This window comes from Osmia lignaria, chromosome 12 (genome assembly GCF_051020975.1).
Source record: "Osmia lignaria lignaria isolate PbOS001 chromosome 12, iyOsmLign1, whole genome shotgun sequence".
NCBI classification, from domain to species: Eukaryota; Metazoa; Arthropoda; class Insecta; order Hymenoptera; family Megachilidae; genus Osmia; species Osmia lignaria.
Window position 1 is genome coordinate 7,939,302 of NC_135043.1, and position 13,578 is coordinate 7,952,879.

The 13,578-nt window shown below is 40.6% G+C and overlaps 1 protein-coding gene across 11 annotated transcripts in view; it reads right to left on the reverse strand.

The window, feature by feature from the left end:
• pnut (septin 7-like protein pnut) overlaps window positions 1-13,578 on the reverse strand; it is a 31,039-nt gene that overhangs the window by 8,589 nt on the left and 8,872 nt on the right. For 4 of the 11 annotated variants that reach the window (XM_034321643.2, XM_034321644.2, XM_034321635.2 and 1 more), the window contains exons 2-5: window positions 11,386-11,811; window positions 1,641-2,106; window positions 367-574; window positions 26-278 (exon numbers count right to left, since the gene is read on the reverse strand). In XM_034321643.2, coding sequence (XP_034177534.1) covers window positions 26-278; window positions 367-574; window positions 1,641-2,106; window positions 11,386-11,811 — 1,353 coding nt within the window. The other 7 variants (XM_076691243.1, XM_076691242.1, XM_034321649.2 and 4 more) reach the window with 5 other exon arrangements.

Sequence of the window (13,578 nt, forward strand, 5' to 3'; positions counted from 1 at the left end):
TACGTTGTAACTTATGAATATGTACCTGTTTTTTAAAATGAGCACATTCGTCTGGCGTCATTGTGTCAGCCTTCGCGATTACGGGTATGATGTTTACTTTGTCATGAAGACGCTGCATGAACTCGACGTCCAACGGTTTCAAACCATGGCCCGAGGGTGCAACGAAGTAGAGACAACAGTGTACTCGACTGTCTGAGATCTGCCGTCTTACTACACGAGACTCGGCGTTAAGGAACTCCTCGTATTTTGATTCGATATACTCGATCACTGGTACCCAGCTAAAAGAAAGACACTCGTCTAATTAAAATATGTATACGGTGTATAATAGATTATAATAATCCTGAGAAAGTATAACGAATAAATTACCAATTGCTGTTGTCAACTGCATCACCGAATCCAGGTGTATCAACGACCGTCAACGTCAGATTGACGCCGTTCTCTTTCAATAATACTTTGCTAGTCTCTACGGCTACGGTTTTTTTAACCCTAAGACTAGGACCAGGATACTCGGCACTGTATATATCGGAGAGGAACATTGAATTGATTAAAGTTGATTTTCCTAATCCTGACTCACCTAAACAAACACATAAAATAGAAGAGAATGAATACATTGATAATTAAGAAGCGAACAGTTAAAGAAGATTAATAGAAGTTTTCAGGCTTAGCTGCGCGTCTTTACCGAGGAACTACCAAATACCAAACAGTACCCTGACCTTTTGGTTCGGGTACCTTGAACTGGCTAAAGTGCCGCGCCTTTTCACTCTCAAGGACAAGCGTTTCAATTGCTCTATTTACGGACAAATGACTCTGTTTATACCAGTACTAATAATAGTATCACCCCTTCTGTACTTTTGAATTTCAAGCTTTCATTTCGACCATGCAGTATGTCGCCGACAGTTTTCCATACCGATTGAACTTTTCTTATTACAGAATAATCATCGATCAACGATTATACAATACGTTAATGTTCAAAACTGAGTAATATTAAATTTATCGAGAACAAGGGAAAAATGACAACCGCTGCTACTTGAAAACAACCCTAGTCCAGTCGAGTGAAAGAGCGTTGTGCACGTGTTAAGCAGATGGAAGTTTATAAGGCAATATCCTTGAGGAAATTGAAATATCAAGCAAAGAAACGAATCTCTTTGTCTCTCGATCTGGAGAACAGGACAAACGCCTATTGTACGTTCATTTGCACAATGGACGTTAATAAAGGGAGACATAAAAGGTCGTGGCATGCATTTTTTATGCCCCATTTGCGAAAATAAATTCGTTTCAGGGTGAATAGAGTACCGTTTCTCTGTTCACTATGACGGACATTAATCTACTTTTGTGTATTTAGGGAAATCAGAATAAAAAAACCACTAGGAAGCAACTATCAAATATTAAGAGGGAATAGAAACTAGATAAATTGAATGTAACCTGTTCTAAATCAATTGATCGCTCGAGGCCAACGAGGAACAAAACCCTCTGCCATAACCCATTTAACTACTATGTCAGTTTATCTGTTATCTTTATAGCGGGGGAGAAGTAGCCCTGAGCGGTCAATTGATTTTGAACAAAGAACGGTAAAGTGAACACGAATTTGAACGGTAAAGCAGTTGGAATAGAGTAGCGAAGAGCGATGAAACTAAACTAACCGACGACCATTAGAGTAAAATCAAAGCCCTTCTTAACGGCCTTTCTATAGACTTGATTTGGTAGATTCGCGAATCCTACGTATCCATCGAGTTCTTTTGGTTTAGTCAATGGCGTTGATCGTGGATGATGGAGGACAGTAGCCTCTTTGTTGTTATCGCTCCTGTTCGACTCCCGTTTATTGCTGTCCTCCGATGCATCGTTTTGATTCAAAATCCCCGTGGACGGATATAATCGTGGCTTCGAGGTAGGCGCCGTTGATGTGACACTGGTGTACACGGTCGAAGAGGCTGGCGGTGCTGTATTAGGCGAGGCGAGAGTCGTGGTCGTCGTGGCTGTCGTTGATGACGTGCTCACCGACGGTGGAACCTGTGACGGTGGTTGAGGCGGTGGTACCGACGGTACAGACGGCGATGATATTATTCCAGTATTGTCGCCTTTGAAGAACAGCTCGCGCTTCGCCTGTATCTGAAAATAACACACGTATATGTATATATGTTGTATAATTTTTGTCAACGTAATGTCGAAAAAAAAAAAAGAAAAGAAAAGAAAAAATGAACCGATATCGTCGCCGCGCCAATAGGGTTAAATCACTGAGATGATTATAATTTGCAACATCAGAAATTTCCACCTGAATGCCGTTATGGATAAGTACGTGTCGGAAAATATCCTCTGGTTCGGGAACGAGAAAATTCTCTAACGTATTATCCCGCTGAACCAGCGAGAAATATTCAATCCATGTCAATAACTAACCGTTTAGCGTGCAAAAATATCCCTAGATCTGTGCTGCAGATATGTAAATGCAATCGATCCGATCTTCTCTTTCTTTACCCCATTGGCCTCCTTTTGTTTTTAATTGAATCGTAAATAGCAAAAGGTACCCGTTTTAACGCAACTGCAGTGATTGTCGTGTACTTTTTATTTTGTACCTATGAGAAACGTGTAGCCTGAAGAGGTGAATAAACACGTATAGAAATACAAGGAAGGTAAAAGATAACGCCGCATCGCGGAGCAACGGTTTGCTTTCCTTACGATCGATATGCTTTTACATATAACACCGGCAACGGGCTATGGTCAGCTTCGAATGGCGCAGTGTCTTATGAACTTCCGGTCGGAAGTGGTCGCTGTCCAAACTAGTAAATACAGTTCACGGTATCGTTGACAACTCGAAGAACATAACCTACATGAAATATGGGATTAGCAACAGATGGACCAAAGGAGGAGTAACCCGCCATTTGCCTTTGCTATTCGAAGAACCCTGGGGGAACTTACAGAGATCTAGGGAGATACTTGGGAGAGCGTTGGGGCATTTCTTTCCCTACACTTCCTTTTGTAGTTTCGAGTACAAGATTTTATCCCTATTTTCAGACTATTAATCTCAATATCACGTTAAATCATGTAAAAAACACTCGCTTACGAAAAAAAAAAGAATTGTTACATTTCGTCTAGCGGAGTTTCGCGAACGGTATTGAAAAGAACGCGTTCGTAAGAGTTTTCGTTTGAAGCGCGAAGCTTTTTACGATCTTGCCGTATTCCGCGGCGTCAAAGAGAGGCACTCTGGTAGCTAGACGACTTCAAAAAAAAAAAAAAAAGGGAAAAAATAATTAAAGGGGGAAGAAAAAAATTTTCTAGTCCACGGTTTAATGTCTGAACATAGCGAAAGAACACGTACAGAGAATCATAATGCGCTACGGTATTCCGTTACAATCCAATGGTATCGTGGTCATTGTGGCGTTGAATATAAATTGAATAGCTGGTTCGATCTCATTAGGGAGCGATGATACACGCGTAAGGTCAAGGCGGAAACGTACAACAGGCCAGAGATTTTCTATATCGAGTTTCATTTCCTATTACCAATCGATCGATATGCGCTTACATATTTACACGTTCGTGTCGTTTACACGCGTCGCGTAATATCGCGTAACATAGGTTGCTCGTTAAAGGAGCTCGCAGTTTCTCGATTTACCAAGCGCGTCGCGAGAGAAGCTTTCTAACCTCGAAAGTGTCGCGCGGAAACAGTTTCGGTTGAAATGCTTTGCTTACAGAAGCGGCGCAGAGTCAACGAACGAACGATTGCACTTTAAAGGTGTTTTACACGTACCCGGTGTCAACGACAAGATGAAACTGTACGCAACCGTACGCTGCACCCAGCTAAAAATGAACTACCTATATATTATCCGTGGTTTGAAGTGTACTTTTTTGGAAAGTACGAGGGAAAAGGTACACGAGTGAAAGAGAGAGAGAGAGAGAAAATTCGTTAGAAGTTAACTCTAGGTTTCTCGACTCGATAAACTGAAAGCAGAAACCCTGCAAGCTTTGTAGGGTTACTCTATAAAATCCACAAAGCAAACAAGAAAATATCAAACACGGTGGAAAGAAAATATCAGACGCGGGTATTTGGTGGAAGCTAAAAATATACGGAATGGTCAAACTAGTTTGGTATACGTTGGATATAACCGAGAGAATGATTTTGAAGAAGAAAAAAAATTTCGTGGGAACGTTGATTATGGAAACCGTCTTTTATTTACGGTACAATCCAACAAAGAGCGCATAGGTTGTATCGGGAGAATCCGAGAAGCAAAGAGACTCGGTCGAACCGAGTTCAGCATCGTGGAACAGAAACCGGTCCAGTGCACGTAAGATTGCACAGCGAGACACAGCCTCGTTTCGAAGTCCCTTGAGAGATCTAAAAGGAAGAGGTATATACGGTGGACGCATCGTGACAATTTACCCGTGCGACTGACTTCCTCTCATAAAACCTTCAGACTCCTCCTTGGCTAGAAACACGGAACAATGGAAAATCAAAGAAGCCTCTCGGCATGTAAGAATCTTCCAACATGCTACTCTGCCTCTTTCCTCTGTTATGTACATTAACGAGGATGATGAACTTTCGAGTAAACCGAAATCGAAAATCTGGCAAACCCGAAGATGAAATTTTGCAACTAGGGGGGGGGGGGGGGGGGGGGCAGTTAAATAGTATTGTACGAAAGGACTAATGATATCCTGGGTCTCAGGACAACGTTGAGAAGTTTGTACATAAGTTTGCCATTAATTAAGAGTTTACCAACTGCCTTTTATACGAGAATTTCAGAGGCTGTATAAAAGCCAAAAGCCACTCGTACTGAAGAGGTTCGGAACAAAAGGACTCGAAAGGGGAGAAAGAAACGGTTTGTACTCCTTTCTAGGGGAATCGACCGAATCGATTATTCCATGATTATTGTGAAAACTATTGAAGTATGCTCCAATTCGACTTCGGATCGTGCACGTTGTTAATATGTTATTAACCTTTTCGCTTAGGCGGACATGCTCGCGAATCCGCTGTCTAACGCATACGCAGTTAAAAAATAAAAATAACAAAATAATAATCTCGTAATATAAAATAAAATAGAAATTGGCAACTATAGAAATAACAATGTAATAATATTCTGCTCTAGCAAAGTTAAAAACGTTGGTTGACTATAGTCACCGTTAGTAGCGAAAGGGTTAATAACATAATAGCGAACAAGTTAAAATTTCACAATACTACTAATGCCCTGATTTTTACTTGAATATACATATATAGATGTGTCGTTATACCTATGAAAGAAATTTTCGAGCGGAAAAAAGCGCTTTATAATGAGCGAGCAGCATCGCTGAGACGAGATCACCTCGAGTGAGTTGTCTTTTGCACTTAAATTTCTAACTAGCATGCATCGTCAGCTGAAAGCAGCTTATCCTCGAGGGGAATTGCATTTTATCAGATTTATCCCTTAGTTTTACATACAACCTTTTGATTTATCCCCGGAATATATTGTAACAACAAAGAGGGTAAACGCCGTGAAACTTTTTAAACGCAACTTTCATAGCTTTTCAGCTTTAAATACTACAAGTACGGAGTATGAGAGAGGACGGAAAAGATCTGGTGCTCGTTGCACAAGACGACAATTATTTATCCTGTACGCCTGTAGTAAACGCGAGACTCCAGAACGATCCTCCGCAGAAGTTTCGAATATCCGTCGACGTTATTTTTAGCGGTTGCTGCGGTTGAATCGCATTTTTTCGAATCTCGTAATTTGTAATACAGATCTTCGCGTGTATATGGAAGAAGTTACCGCGACACGTAACAGCGGAGAAAAATACGGTACAAAAATGAGAGAAAGAAGGAACTAAAACCGAAGAACAAATCCAAGTTAAATAAAAAAAAAGAGATACAAACATAATAATCATCGCGCTAAAACGATAATTAAGCGTTGCTCGAATTAATTGTACGCGCGCACAGCGACCATTTCCATTTCGTTCTTTCCTCTCCTGAGATTCCATTGAAAATGCAAAGCCGAGAACTGATATCGTAGACGCAATGAAACCTTAAAGGCCGTCTGAATGGGAGTGCAGATGGCTTCCGCGATCACAGAACACCTGTCGTATTCTTTTACAAAGGTGCAGATAGTAGAAGAACGGCATTAAATCAACCGACGCTAACGATTTTTCTCTGAAACAGATGTTCACCGTGTTAAGACACATGTTAACTAACTATTTAAAATGGTTAGAAGCATTACAGATAATTTATTCGAATTATCATTAATTTCGATGACGAGATTAATATCGCTAGAGTTCGAACGTTATTAAAAGGAGCTAGGAGAGATCGTATCCCGGAACACGATAATATTCCAACTATTCCGTTGATTTCCCAGGGGAAAAACTGGCGTTATTTTTCCCCCGGAATAAAAAAAAACCGCTGGTTCATAGAAAAGAACTCGGAATTCGAGTGCGCGATATCGATCGCCTAGTTCTTTCCTGATTATTCGGCACAGGTGAGCGGGGCAAAGGACCTTGCGCCGAAGTTTGTTTAAACAGAGAGATAGTCGATTGCCGGTTATCAGAAACAGCTGCATAATTTGTTGATAAAATGCAGTATGTCGCTTCTGCATCAAGTACAGGCCCCATAACATGCGTAACAAGTTATCAGCTGCTTAACCTTTAATCTATTTTATATTCTAATCAATCTGGGATTATTAATATTTATATCGATCATAAAATAATTTTTACAATATTTCAATAGATTTTAATCTATTTCATATTCTAATCAATATTACTAATCAATTCGGGATAATTGACATTTTTAACTTCGGTAGAGCAGAATATTATTACATTGTTTAAAATGTTAATAATTTTAAAAATATTAATAATTTTACGTCTCTTTCCGAGGGTTCGAAGCTCGTAAGCCGTTTTTCTCGGAGCATGGACTCAAGTCTCGAGTCTTAAGTCACAAGAAGAGAAGAATGTTTCTATTATACCGATACGGCATTGTATTCTAAAAGCTTCATGCACGTCACGCATTCGTAAACGAGACAAAAGAGACACTAGCACTCTCCGTGCTAGAGCTCTATGCGTAACGTATTCGATAATGCGTTCGCGTGAAAAAATCCCGGCCTTATGATCGACTCAACGATTCCATTAGCGTCGTTGGTATGCAACAACGAATGTTGTAACGCGTACATAATATGTATAAGACAGATTAGATACGGTATAAATTTGTCATCATCCTTCCGTGTAACCGCGATTAATTTCAGCCTATTTATAAATGATGTCATTTAAAATGACACAAAGAACGTAAATGAAAATCACGTAAGCTTAAAAAATAATTAAAGACCGCGAAAAAGGGGTTGGCGAGAACGAAATATACTTCTCCAGGGAATGAAACTTTCGAGGTGTGTACATTGTACGCGAAAAGAACATAAATAACTACTTAAACCGTCTACCACGTGGCAGACTCGACTTTGATCTATTTTAAAGCTGCTGTTTTGCTAACAATCCACGAAAGAAAGTATTCTTTAACGAACGAAGATACAACTGGCAGCAATGAAATCCAATAGTAATTTCATCGAAAGGGATAACGTACGACAGTGTAGAGGGTAAAATTTAATTAACAACCAAGGGAAAATAACGAACTAATTGAAAGTCGTGTAATAGGTGGAGGGGAAGAAAAACTTGCCGTTTCCACGACGACGAGAGGAATGAAAATTTATTCGACGCCACGATAAACGTGCATCAAGAACTCGCCAAAAGGGTAGGATCGATTCAACTAGGAAATTTAAAAGCGACCGACGGGAATTTATGTATCTGTGGCAACGACAGCCGTTCCACAGCTGTCGCAACTGGTTTCGCGTGAACTTCAATACCGAGGCAGAGGTAATTTAGAATTCATCGTACGCTAAGAATTCACCGCGAATTAAACGGCAGGCGCCGTATACTCTATAACGTAGAGTCGGCGCATAACGCTATAAATCTGGGGCACAGAAGGTAAGGCAAGGTAAAAGTGGTAACAATAAAAGTGGTAATTACACGCGACACTGTGTACATACGCGTGACATTAAAATTTACGATCTTCAACTTTTAACAACTTGGACAATTCCCGTCTTACTGATAAAGAACACTCGCTAATTACACGCATCGCCGATTTCAATGGTAACAATCATATTTTTACTCGTGTCTGATAGTAACAGGATTATTCTATCGAATAAAAATACGAAGCTGAACTGGAAATGACCCTGGCACTTCCATCTATTGATCTTTTCCCCTGTACTGTAGTTCTAATGAATCTTTCGGGAGTTCCTTCAACTCCCATGCGTTTCGATCCAACATATAAAATGTATGTTATCGCGGAATATTCCCATTTATTCGTATTAACCCTTTCCTGCAAGGAGACACATATATGTATCACCTTTCGCTCTTACGCTTTTTAGCTCTAAAATATTTTTATACTCAAAATTTTCACAGCATTACCGATATTTTCTATATAATCTGCCACTTTGAATTTTGAAAATCTGATTTCAAATTCGTAATCAGCGACTCCAAAAATCCCTTATACAAGTAAAATTAAAAAAGATTGTTTACCTACAAAAATTCGTGCACGAAAGGGTTAAAATATGAAACGTTAATTCTCTTCGATTGTTCAGACGGTTTCAGCCGTTAGTTGAAAGAAAATGAAAAATATCGTTTTATTGCTTGAAACAAATGTGAAAACATCGTTGTTCTTCGAACAGCGACTCGACGCGTAACCCAATTCGCGCGAAACTCGCCTCGGTAAAGGCTGCATCTTGCAGAGGATCGTGTTCGCGTGTCCTCGACCCGGACACATCTTCGTAATTAAGGTTGTTTCGTAAGGGCGAAACGCCTTAGTGAAATTCTACCATCAAGACGCTGTGTCTCGCACGTGCCAGCACAACGTCTCGGTTAATTATCTTCAATTAACGCCGACTACCCAGGAGTCGAACGCTCTAAACGAGTCAAGCAGCGAAATCGAGTATCCTGACGATTCGAGCAAAAAATTGAATGGTTATAACCGATCATATTTTTCCGGAGTTTTTCTCCCCCTCCCCGTATCTCCATCTTTCCCCTTTCGTTCGTTTCATTCAAGTTGCCGCTCGTTGCTATTGTAAAACGGCATACGAGTAGGTTGAAACGCTTTTTAAGCAGTTATGTACACACATACCACGTATTTGGCTGAAGGGGTAGAAAACACCACAGACCGGTGGAACGCGAATGTTGTTTGGAAAAAAACAGGGTGAAAAAAGTGGGACGCGGCCTGCTTTTCTGAAAGGGTACTTTGTTGCGTTGGGTGGGCGGGTTATCCCCTTCAGTTCCACGGAATCGCACCAGGGTCATTCGTATGCATTTACACGCTAAGGTTCGTCCTCGTGTTTCTTTAACGAAACCTAAACCCGTTCCACCAGGTGTTCATTGAATAAAAATCGAGTAATGACCATGCTCGATCTCTACCAGTTTCATTCTTTCAACGAACCCAGCCAACATCTACATCTTGGTCAGCCGAAATTCAAGAATTTTAAACTTCAAACAGTGTTCGTTATGAAATATTACAGTATTGCCTCGAAATAAGCAACTCGCTATTCGGTTCATATTCTGAGGTAGAAAATAACAAGTTCGATAAAACTTCTTCAACGAGTCGCATTGATCAAAGACAGAACAGTGATTTCATTTAAGATCGGTCGTGCTCGCGGAAGTCATAAATTTCAATTTTATCGAATGCAGCCGCAGTAACTCGTTCGTTTTTCTTGAAACCAGAGTCGAATACTTTGTATTTGACCGACGAATGAGAAATATATCGAAAATTATCATCATAATGAGTTGAATGAAAAGAAAAAAGATTATCTATTTGATAACATCGAAACTTAAGCGACGAGTATCTAAAAAGCGTACGCTTCACAGAACGATCGTTTAAAGTCGAACGATAAGGGTGACGCGTTCGATTAAAACCCTGTTCGAATATGTATCTCTTGGTTATTCGGTGAGTCACGGATTGCTGTGTATTTTTCTATCTATAACGAGGGTAGGACCCTCGAACGGAACCACCCCGTAGTTGCACGAGGCATGCTTTTCGACGAAACATACTATATATACGGGGGGTGACCATGTGCACTCTCAGTGATTCTCAAATTCGTACGATCACCGTACGTTCCCTTCGTTCCGAGCAGAAAACTGAATTCTTCAAAACAGAAAACAACAACTGTTGAGAACTAAAATAACGTAAGGTTGTGGTGGTTTGAAAAATCGTAAGTCGCGTATACTCGACGTAAAAGAGAGCTGACGAGAGAATTAAAAGCTGAGTCTCGCGCGAAAGCCCATGAAAACGAAGATAAGAACCCTGCCATATGTTCCACCATCGCTCTCTGCTGTGCATCTCGCTAACGAATCCTCTCTCATTCTTTCATACGCACTGACAGAGGGTGAACTCACCATGTGTTTACGACAGAGATTCTCATCCGCGAAAACATAGATTTAAAAGGACACTTTCGCTAATAAATGCCCATATAAAATTCACCAGTAAATGTATACAATTACTGAATCAACGCGTTTAATGTGACAATACTCTATAATAAAGAATAAAGTTTTTAAATTATTAGATGTACAAATTAATTCGGTACCTTTAGTATTACACCTTCTTAATTAATATTTTCTCGCGGTTTTGAACATTTGAAAAGTAACAAGACAACATAGTAACAGTAAAGATTATTTCAATAAATAGCTCTTTAAATATAAATCTTTAATTAAAATAAAGAAAAGGCAACGAATTAATTGATACATCTAATAGTATAGTTTTTATGTAAGAGTACGTTTCGTAAGAGTAATTAGTAGACGATATCGGTCCGATTAGAATTTGTTGTTTTTCTGGACCGCCATGATTGGAGCAGACTCGATCCCCCTCGTGAGTCATCGGCAGCTTTCTCACGGAGCCACGAGAACGAAGTAAACGGAACGATCACGTGGTTCTTTATGCGGGCTCCTCGAGTGTCGAGACGAGCGACCTCCAGTGTGTCACGAGTATAAAATTTGATTCTTCGAGAGTAAGGATTGAATTACCGAGTCACGAGATACGGGGAAGGTGAAAATGGAAAGATGGTTACATGGAATAAAAATCATGTTACTTCGAACAACGAGAAATAATAAATTCTCTCGTTGTTACAGTATCCGAGTTTAGACTACGGTTCATCGATCTTCCCGTAATTAAACCTTATTCGTTTGTCGCTTTTATAGAATTATCGATTTTAGATTTACCGGGAAGCTCCTCGACGACACCTGAGGTTAGAAGTTCTACGACCGGGCTCGTTAAACGTATCGGGTTAAGTAGATCGATAGAAATAATTTTTAAATGTATCGCATAGAAATTGGAATTGCCTGTTTATTCGTACCAGATATTTACGTTAAACCTAATGAATCACTCGGCGAAAAAGGAAAAATTCTCAGGCTTACCGACGTAGCATCGCCGTTCGCCTTTTCCCCGTCCAGTATCCTCTGCCTGAGGGCAATTCTATCGAGGCTTGCCAGTCTGTAACTACCTCCGACTTCGCGATCTCTATTCAATCGGTCGGTCGTGCCGCTGCCATTGGAACCGGCGTTAAAGCTGGACGTGTATTTCGGCAATGTTGGTGGTGGCACTTGACGCGGTTTCTCACGGTTCAACATCGAATTACTGCTGTACAAAAACGACGAATTGTTCGATACGGTCCTAGCGGACGAGGAGACGGTGATCGAAGTCTTTATGCCGTTACTCTGTGTGCCGGCGGAACCGTTTTGGTTTTCAGTCGACATTTCCACGATGTCGCGTGATTCTTCCTTGCCACCAATTCTCTTCTCCTCTCTTCCCTTCCCTTCAGCTTCTACGTATCTTGATCCTGTCTATCGTCAAGTAAATTGATAATCAACTGTCATATCATGTTTTCTTCCTTTCTATTTTTTTCAAATAAGTAGTTGTTAGGTTTAATGAATGTAGTAAACGAAAGCGATCCAACGCGCTTTTTCTTCGATAGATCGTAAATAATTCATGTAAACGTAACAGTTGTAATTAATACGCGAACGCAAACAAGAGGTTCGATGTAAGAAAAAAGAACGGGCGTGTCTACCGTACAAGGCGTTCTTTCGTTTGTAACAGAGAAAAATATGTCATGCAGTTACCTTTATGGTTCGATTATCGGTTTCTGCGACCCCGAGGAAACTGTTGCTCTGTATTCGAACTTTGAGATATTAACTCGAGACGCTTCGAAGAAAGAACAAAGCTTTATGCGACTAGTACGACTTTACAGAAAGTAACGGTGAATTCTGTTAATAAACTCAAAGAATTAAATGCTTTGCTCGCGAAAAGCAGTATTACCAAGGATCAGATTGTTTGAACGAAACAATCACAGCTATACAATAAAAAAAGAAAGCATACGAAAACAATGGATTTAGCACGTAAACTAAAATCTCTTGAGACGCAACGGTGCTGTTTGGTTTGTACGCAAAAGCCATGATTTGCCCTTGGAAACGCCTTCGTTACACAGGATCAACAGAAACCATATCACGGTCATAGACACCGATGATAGCGTTACGAATGAACGCACAATTTCGTTCGCGCAAAAGCACATGCACGCGTTAAAGAATTAATTGCTCGGAAGAAAACAATGAGTACTCACTACGCTTTATGCGATATATCTGTCAGAGTCCGTGGAAAAAATTTCCGTATCCGTGTGTATAACAGCACTTTTGTGTAAGAAGGGGATATATATCACGAAGAGAGGGTAAGAAAAATGAGCAAAAGAGGGAAGAGAAAGAGAGAAATCGTGCATCGGTTAGCACTGCGTGGGCTCATGAACGCCGGTTCTGTTGGTGATTCACGCTGTCGGCAAACCGGCCGAACGTGGCCACGTTCACTCTCACTTTTCTCTGCATTGTTTCATTATCGACTAGACCTCTGTACGAAACTGGAGGAAAAAACTGAACACGACGTTATTCTTCGTTCCGCCGATCGCCAAGTTAATAGAAAAGAAAACAATGGAGGAAAAAAGTTAAACGACCTCTGGCCAAACACGCACACTATCCACCCGCGCTCGCACGCGCGACTTCTACGCACACACAGCTTCGGTAACAAAGGTTGACAACCGACAACGGACCGACGCGAACCCTACGGACGACTCGGATATACTGCGGTGCCCGAACCAACGACCACGCCTGGCGCAGCTACCGCCAGGGGTGGGGGGAAAATCTACTACGCTACCGCTCGTGCTCGACGGATAACCAACGAGGTTGCCTCTCTTATCTGCGCATGTGTTTCACGGAATAGCGTCGACCAATCGGAAGCCGCCGTACGAGCATCTTGGCGGATGAGCGAACATATTGTTCTCGGTATACAGTTCGGTCAGTGTTTCAACGAAGCCGACGAATCGTATTGTTCAAAACTACTTTTCTCTACATTTTAAACGAATATGTACTTACAGCGTGCTGCACGTACGAATGCAACTGCTTTGTTATTATAGTTGATCGTTAACTTTGTCCTGGAATAACTTTTTGAAATAAACGTAAAATAATATAGACGATTTTTAATTCTCTTCGGGCATTTTGGTATAATAAATAAATTTCATGATAAGGAAAACATTAAAAATGTCTTTTCTTTTTATACTAATCGAAACA